Source organism: Thunnus maccoyii, chromosome 4, assembly GCF_910596095.1.
Source record: "Thunnus maccoyii chromosome 4, fThuMac1.1, whole genome shotgun sequence".
In the NCBI taxonomy this organism is placed as follows: Eukaryota; Metazoa; Chordata; class Actinopteri; order Scombriformes; family Scombridae; genus Thunnus; species Thunnus maccoyii.
In genome coordinates, this window is record NC_056536.1 from 19,628,422 (window position 1) to 19,637,355 (window position 8,934).

General features: G+C 43.2%; 1 protein-coding gene across 1 annotated transcript; it reads right to left on the reverse strand.

Annotated features, from left to right (window-relative positions):
• Window positions 1–6,057: 6,057 nt before the first annotated feature.
• Window positions 6,058–8,522, reverse strand: snai1b (snail family zinc finger 1b). The gene is made up of 3 exons (XM_042409386.1): window positions 8,235–8,522; window positions 7,311–7,865; window positions 6,058–7,010 (listed from the first exon to the last, which is right to left on the reverse strand). The coding sequence occupies exons 1-3, from the start codon at window positions 8,314–8,316 to the stop codon at window positions 6,829–6,831; spliced, it is 819 nt and encodes a 272-aa protein (XP_042265320.1). The 5' UTR covers window positions 8,317–8,522; the 3' UTR covers window positions 6,058–6,828.
• Window positions 8,523–8,934: the final 412 nt, after the last annotated feature.

The following is an 8,934-nucleotide window of genomic DNA, read 5'->3' on the forward strand; positions in this document are numbered from 1 at the left end:
GACCTCCTCCACATTTGTATTAAGAAATATATAAAAAAAGATCTAATTTAAACAATGATGTGTGTCTAATATAATTTATTATATATAATTTAAAAGTTCAATCACCAGATGAAAAATCATAAAACAAGTTCTTCTAATTGAACGACCAAATAGGTCATTGGACCATGTGCACTCCAGAACGACGGGAGCGTTTTCTAATCTGGTGCCTCTATCAGTAGTAATCAGCAGGACAACATCATTTATCTGTGATTTCCAAAACTGTTATAAATCACTGTTAAAAAATAATGATGTTTTGTTATGTGACAATGTTGTGGTTGTGGTCTGGTTAGGTTTAGGCACAAAAAACACTTGGTAAGGTTGTGGGAACAATTATGGTTTGAGTTAAAACGATCACTTTGTTAAGGTTAGAGAAACATGGTGTGGGTTAAAGTTACTTCTACCTTAAAGTTAGACAACCTTTGTCATCATGGCTACAATAATAACCACAGGGCTAAGGTTAGGGGATAAGCATAGTAATTTTTTTTTTTTTTTTTTTTTTTTTTTTTTTTTTTTTAACTGTCCCAAACTCAAGGTTGAAAAATGAACATATGATCTACTGTGGCAAAGTCCACCGTCATGTCATCTGAAATTTGCCACTGCTCCAGGTCATAACGCCAGGTGGCATCTGTCACTCAAACGTAGCAATAGGTCGTGTTTGGCGACTGACATTACAACCTATTGTGTCGTTTTTGTCAGAAGACAGTCTCTTAAAATCAAACCTACTATTCACGCTCCATGAAGAATTCAGAATCTACAGAATATGCAAATATTTTTTCATTTCAGATGTTTGCCTGCTGGACACAAGATGTCTCTTACTTTAATGAAAAGTTAATTCTCTGTGTATGTGCACTGGAAGCTTCAAGTTTCCACATCACACTTATGTAAGCTACATATTGGACCATGATTGACTTAGTTGTGATGTTACAAAATCCCTCAGATTTAGGGTGAGCACTGAGAAACTTGTGCCCTTAAGCAGATGAATGTGAAAACAGCCTTTGAGTGTCAAACTCTGCACATACATCATTCTGCAGAGTGAAGCTCAAACATCCAAAGTGAAGTAACAATAACCAAAACACATTTTTAAGCAGAGGAGGACCTCTAAAATGTTTTTCTCAGCAAATCAAAGCCTAAAGTCATGCAGGATTTCCTTCCAAGCAATCCCTGTAATTCACTGTCTCGCCCCCCTTCTCTGGGTGAAGGTGTGCTAATCAGTGAAATGAAGTGTGTTAAGCCACGGTCACATTACCCCTGATGCAACTGCAATCACTTCGTTCCATGCAATAATGTGGGCGTAGTGTGGGCGTAGTGAGGCTGTGAGGTCATGCTACTGGAACAAGGGCTCTGGAAAGTAGAATAACTTTTAATAAAAGATACTTCAACCTTCAACATATTTTATCAGTACTTATATTTTTGAGTAAAGTTGGAAAAACCTAACGTCAGGGAAACTATCTTTACTGTCACTATAACTGCTGTACATTGTGCTGAATACTTCGGTTTTTATAGCTATATGCACATTAGCTTTTATCTATGACAGCTAGCAACTTAGCTGTAAAGGTTCTCATATTGTGATACTGATAAAATAACAACTTCACATGTGTAAACCATCTTCTTAAAATAATGAATCACACTGTCTCCTTTTTCATTTGCATTACATAACATTGACCAGATAATGTGTAATAGTGCCAGATGGTAAGAGCAACAACAGATTCAGAGATGTGTGATATTCAACCCCGGGAGTCACTATGACATGGAGCACGCTGTGTATGGTTTAAGTGCAGTGGTGGAAGAAGTATTCAGGTCCTTTTTAAGTAGAAGTGATGACACCTCCATGTAAAAATAATCCAAAATCATGCATTCAAACTCATGTTTTAGTAATCAAAGTAACTATTGCTGTCAGATGCTTCATTTATTTATTTGACAGGGACTATGCTCATTAATAAACAGAAAGAAAGAACTGTAAATAAGCCAGAGTTAGTCCAAAAGGTACATTTTCATCTGTTGTCCATGGCCAGATGTTAAAAAGGCAACTTAAAATTAGAATAATATAATGCAATAATATACCACAAGACAATATACATTTTTCAGTCATTTGAGATTCTTCTATAACGTTTATAACAAGATAACTACCTGGTCACTTTAGGCTACTGTGGCCCTTTTCCCTCAAACATCTTTGAACAAGGTATAAACTGCAGAATGTGACAAAAAAAAACCCTTCCTTTTTCCTTACTTTTCCCAAATTATTGATCATTATCGTTGACATATACAAAAAATAAATGAAAGAAACAAAAATACCTCAAATCTCTCACCTCTTGTAAGATACAGTATACCATGACGTTCATATTGAAGCATGACCTGGTTCTTTATTCATGAGAAAACTCTAAACATCACCGTATCTTGAATAAAGATTAAATCATTTCAAGATTTCTTCATAAACCCTCTGCAAGTTTGCTTTATAGGAATTTTTGACTTCTTTGATGTTGATTTTTCAAAGTACTTCACTCGAATTAGCCAAAAACACTACTGTGTGCTTATCTGATGTATAAACTGTTTCTCAATTACATTTCCAGAAGATCACAATATATGTGATTTTTTTCCATAGTGCCTTCATCTATTTTCCCACTGCATGCCTTTGAACTGAAGTCAGCAGAAGATAACAGTATAGTGTGACTTTAGTTTTTGATTGCAATGGAAACTTGCTTGTTTGCAGCTCTGGATGGCACAGGATTGGAAAACTGGTTGTTACACACAATGTTTCTCATCTGTTTACCCTCCTGTCCCTTTATGGCTCATCCTCTACCCTCTGACCCTGTGGGACAGAGAGGGCCTGTGTTTAGGAGGAAACACAGCACCAGCCACACAACACACACACACACACACACACACACACACACAGCATTGACGGGGACAGCAGGAGTGCGGAGGTGGGCAGGAAATGGCGTGTACCCCCTCCTAGAGGCCATATCCTGTCCTTGGGTAAAACTGGTTTATTTGTCCAGAGATCTGAGTTCTTTGTGCGTGCATATGTGTGTGTGTGTGTGTGTGTGTCCAAGCATTACACAGTCCAAGCATGCTAAGACTTCACGAAGACCTGAAACCATCCAGACTTTTACAAAAGCATCCACAGTGAGTGCATCTCTCTGCCCTCACAGCACATGTCATTGATCAAGTCTACATTGCAACATGTGGCATTCCTCTGCAAATTCTACTCCCCACTGATTTGATAAACGGCCGACAAACAGAACTGCTCATTCTTCACCAGACACCCACCCACCTCCCTCCTCCCCCAATGTCCAATCTCTTCTCCCTCGTTGCTTCGTTTTCTCCTCCTCCCGTTATTATCTTCTTATCCCCAGTTCACCCTCTCCTTCAAATTTCAGGCCATTACTTTCCCCATCCCACGTGCCCCTTGGAGAAACATTTTCAGCCTGTGAAAGTTACAATGAGCAGAAGATTTTTTTAAAAATATATCTTTAAAAGGACAAAGGCGGATGAGAAAGTCCGCTGGGACAGAGCAGAGGAGGTTGGCACTGAAGCTTTGAGCAGTGACATTGTGTAAGGGCGCTGCAGCTTTGTAAGAGGGTTTGAAACTTTAACCCAGTGACTTAACCCTCCTGGCTTGAATCTGATCCTCCAGTGAATCAGTGCCGCAACCCCTGCCAGCTCTGGCTCCAGCAATATACTGTACACTCTCTCCTCCTCCATACAGACCACTATGAACCCCTGGCAGAAAAATCTTCACTTCAAACATACCCACAAACACACACACAAACAGCTGTAGCCGCACTCAGATGCTTTATATCAGCACTTTTTTTTGGAAGGGTTGTGTTTATACAAGACTGACAGACCACTTCCTGTGTCCCAAACATTACCACAAACACGTACATTGGGAGCAAAGCAGTCGATGGGGAAAACAGCAATTTCAGCTTTCAAAAATGTCAGTAGCCCTATGTGTTAGGAAAGGTTTGTTTCATTGTTGACATGCAGCGCTGCTTCCCATTACTCAAATCAAGAGAGTAGAGTTTATGCTGCTCTGTAATCTGTTCCATTGCACACATGCGAAGGATGATTGTTTAGAGAGAGGTATATATTTCCAAGATGACGGCACTCTATAACAAAGTAAAACTCATCCGGCTGCAAATTGTCAAGCATCAGCTTTTGTGTACACGAAACCAAAGTAGAATTCATTGCTCATGAAGCAATTTCCAGGCTTCTGCTTCACCAGGGCATCTGCAAAAAACCCCATCCATTTAATTTTTACTGTTTTCAGTTATTAGAGCGAGGCAATGATGCTTAGACAGTCTTTCCATGGGAATAACACATGTGAGGCATTAAAATGGCAATCCCCTTTTTTTTCATAATTAGGTCAGCATAACATTATTTCCTGTTACAGGAAAACCTAATTATTACTTTGACTCAAGGACAGTAGACAGAGCAGCTCTCTCTCTCTCTCTCTCTCTTTCTGTTAGATGGCTGTATTATATGTCTGTCACTAATGGCTCAGGAATGTCACATTAGTCAGGGGCCGCATGCGTGACGCTGCGAACACTAAAACACTTTGAGGAGACCAATATGATATTACACACACACACACACACGCTCTGGAAAAGAAAGGTGACAGGTCCAGTGATCTCATTGCCTCAAAGCAACAGGGTGATATAGACTGCCTCCTACGCACTGCAAACCAGAAAAATGTCCCACAAGCAAGATGTCAGAGTTAAATTTCAAAACGGCCGAAACATATAGAAATGACACTCTGTTTATTGGCATGTTTTTGTGTCCAATTGTGGAGGAAAAGTTTAGATATCCCAAGGGGGAAAAATAGAATATCACCTAACTCTATGGCATTATTCAACACATTATGTCTTGTTCTTCTTGTTAAATCATCCACCCCTGCCTTGCCCCTTCTCTGTGGCCATCAAATGTGACACCGTATCGGCAGTTCAAGTGCAGTTCAGAACCCTGCGGCCTACCTCTGTGACTCACTGCCTGTGTAGGTGTGCAGCAGCTAAATGACTCTCGCCTCCCACTTCACAGCAGCCCAGAGAGGTAGGCAGGCAAATGAAAAATCCCCCTTGATCAAAGTAAAGCTCTTTTCTCAATAGAGGTGTATGCTTGCATGTGTGTGTGTGCGCCTATGCGCGTATGCATGTGTGTAATCTTTCAGGTGCTGTTTACATTGGGCAAGCCAAGTCATGCAATCGGATCCCAAGTTTTTTGAGAGCCTCCTCAAACCCCCCTGACACACACACACACACATGCATCCACCTCTCAACGCTGAGAGCTATTGGGGGAAACGCGTTGTTACCTCACTAAGACATGCTGGCGTCAGTGTGTGTGGGTCAGGAGGGCAGCAGGGATTGCAGACACATTGCTGCCATATGTGCACCCTGTGTGTTCACCTTCAGCTGGTCTCATAAGCACAGACTTCCTGCAAAAGTTCCTACAAGGTAACAGGAGTTTACTGAGCAGATGGCTGCACAGACTGAGTGGATCTGTGTCAGTCCTGAGGTTCTGCCAGCAGCCTCCAGCGCCTGCCTCTCTGGGGTTTATTTGTTGGTCTTGAGCCTGTTTCCTGCTTCCATCTGTGGCCGCTCCTACAGCAGGAAGTGGGTCAGTGGGATTCCCACACTCAGCTAATTTCACACTGACTTTCTTCTGCTGAACTCGCCCGCTCTTGCCTTCTTGCTCAGCATCTTCCTCCCGCTTATGCCACGATTTTTTTTTTTTTGCTCACCTCCTCCCTTTCTCCCACCTGCAGCCACCCTCTCACCTCTTAAGCATGTGTTCTCCATTTGTGCTGACAGCCTGGCAGGTGTGTGCAGGTGTTCCCCTTATCACTCAACATCTCACAAACCTGACCCCGCTCCTCCTAACACACACACGCACAGCTCTATCTTCCCATTCAGAAACTGTCATGTCTGTCCTGATGAACTCATTTAGGGTTGTAACTTAATACAATGCCTGTTGAAATGTTAATTAATATTGGAGCATATTGAAACAAGGAGGTCCACAGAAGGATTTTTTTAAACAAAGCTTTTATTTACATGTGGCAGAAAAAAATGCACAACCTTAAAAAAGGCACATTCAACAAAATGGTTCATAAAAACTGTACGTCAAAACTTGTAAAAACATGTCAATGAAGACACCAATGATTCAGACAATATTGGTAAGGACAGGCTGTGTTTTTTTGGTCAAGCTTAAGTGGTTCTTTCATGTCCAGCGACACACTGTGTGTTTGTGGAGTTCGCCGCGAGGAGGAGAGCGGAGGGTCACCTGTCGTCGAGGTCACAGCTAACACATCTCTCAGCACCCTGCCTCCACAGTACACAATACACAGACAGCTGTCTCAACACACACACACACACACACACATATGCCACGTATGTATAGTATGGTGAGGAATGACATCCCCGCATACACACAGACACACAAACACACCCAAGCAGCTGCAACATGGCCAGAGTCCCGGACCGGCCGGCACCAATGGAGTTTCCTGGGAATTAACTGCATGTCCAGCTGCCCTCAAATCACACACGTACACACAGTTGACAGGACGCTGCAAAAATGTGCTGCGGTTACCAATATAACCTTAAAAATTTGAGCCCTGAAAAATTAAAAAGGCACTTAAGAAGCCATTTTATAAAAAGCAACAGAACTCCAGTTTCCTCTTTCAGTCCTGTCATGGCTTTGAGCTGGCAACCATCTCCCCAAATGTCCTCTGGGTGTTTTGGCACTAATCAGGTGGGGGGAACAGAACCAGCAAGCAGCTTCAGTCCAGGGAATGTGAGTCTATGAGGCAGGGCAGCATCCAGAGGCATTGTGTTTGTGCAGCAGGGACATGCGGCTGAAGGTCCGTGAGCAGGAACCACACTGGTACTTCTTCACTTCAGAGTGCGTCTGCAGGTGTGCGCGCAGGTTGGAGCGATCAGCAAAGGCCCGGTTACAGTGCTGACAAGCGAAGGGACGTTCACCTGGTTCAAAGAAAGAAAACTGTTAGCTTCGGGAAAACACTTCATTGGCAGGCTAAAAGCTCTGTCTTCTGGTCATTGTTTTTCAAATGAGCTACAGATAACCTACAAAAGAGCAGGAACACTACCATATCTCACTTAATGCAGATTGCCTGTTTTCATGCATAACCACTGCGAGGCTGAGATAACACACATTTGCTCACACATCAATGAATATCAATGAGCACAGGGTGCAACCAGCTGTTACATTTACAAGCCAATGGAGCTTGCTGATCAATATGAAAAGTTACTTTTGCTGCATACCTGTGTGTGTGCGTATGTGTCCTCGAAGCAGCCATGGTCTGGAGAAGGCCTTGCCGCAGGTGGGGCACACACAGGGGAGGGTGTGTGAGCGGATGTGCATCTTAAGGGCACCCAGGCTGGTGTACTCCTTGGGGCAGTGTTTGCAGTGGAAGGCCGGGCGTGCCGAGGCCTCTGTGGGCAGAGACGGTGTCTGCTGCAGTGGAGCACCTTGGGAGAACTGGTGGTGGGACATCTGATGGTGAGACAGCGCTGAGAGACTGGTGTAGCTCTTACTGCAGTGCAGACAGTGGTAGATGTGCTGGATGACGTCTGGGCTGGGGGGATCTGAAGTACGCCCACCATCCTCCTCTTCTTCGCCACTGCTGCTGAAGGGAGAGCTACTGAGATCCAGAGGGCCCAGTGGAGAAGGAGGTAGAGACATGGGGGTGATTGGGGAGAGAGGTGCAGGCAGGGGGTCCGTGCTGCAGAAGAGTGGGCTGGTGGGGTAACAGGTCAACGCAGAGCTGTTGTTCTGTGTCGGAAGTTCAGCTCGGGGAAAGCTTTCTGGGACAAAAGCTGACAAGACAGAAGAAAGGAAGTCAGGTGGATTTTCTTAAATGGACAGATAATCTAATAACACACTAAACTTATTTTCATTCTTGGTGTCTTGTTACAGCCTGAATTCAGCACAAATCTGCGTCCTCTAGCTTTTCCATTAGCAAATTTTCCAGTTGACCAGCAACACTTGATTGTCTGTTTTGCACCCAAAAAGCTACATGCAAGATACAGTAAATGTCCACTCTTATCTGCCATATGGGTTTGTTCTACATCTGGAGGTAACTTGATGAGAAGCTCATGGCTGACTGTGATTCACTCACACCTGAGTTCAAACATGTCAGACTTAATCAAAAATCCATCTAATTCAGTAAATGACAAAAAACTTACCGGTTTGACTCTCAAGTTGGCTCTCCCTGTAGTATGGCTTCTTGTTGGAGAAATACTTCTTGACAAGGAATGACCGAGGCATGTTGAAGTCTGGCTTTTCAGGAATTAATTTTTAAAAATTATTCCAGCGGAGGAGCGCGCTCAGATCCAAGCAGCTCCTCTTCAAAAAGCCGCAGCAATCAGTCGGACCGAAAGAAAACGCTTGGAGAGATGCACAAGACAGCTACCAAGGTTGAAAGTATCTTGATGAGGGGAAGGCAAAGTTGTCTCCTCATATAGTAACCAGAGGGGGAGAAGCAGCAGGGTGGGTGGGCAGATCTCCGCCCAAAGACACACCCCGTGTGTGTGTCAGGGCGCCACCAGCCCCATTCACCACAGGTGCCCAAATGTGCCAAACGCTGCAGCAAATCGCAAATCTAATTGTGCATTTCACGCCTCTAATGGCTCACTCTTTCCCTGCAGGCATGTACTTATTGTCATTAAATGTGAAAAGATGAATGTGCGATTCAAAGTGCAATAAAGCCAAAATGTGTTTTTTGTATTTGAGCGGCGTAAAAAAAAAATGTGCACATGAATGCTTTAAGAACAAGGACAAGATAGTGAGATGCAAAACAGATGGAGTTAAAACCAACAGGATTTTAATGAAAAGCTTTTTTACACCTTATATCTTCCTACATGTCCATTCATTTACAAAACGTAA

Coding starts and splice junctions, on each gene's coding strand:
- snai1b (XM_042409386.1), bottom strand. CDS start 8,316: ATGCCTCGGTCATTCCTTGTCAAGAAGTATTTCTCCAACAAGAAGCCA. Junction 7,866..8,234: donor CCAACTTGAGAGTCAAACCG/GTAAGTTTTTTG, acceptor CTGTCTTGTCAG/CTTTTGTCCCAGAAAGCTTT. Junction 7,011..7,310: donor ACACATACGCACACACACAG/GTATGCAGCAAA, acceptor TCTTTGAACCAG/GTGAACGTCCCTTCGCTTGT.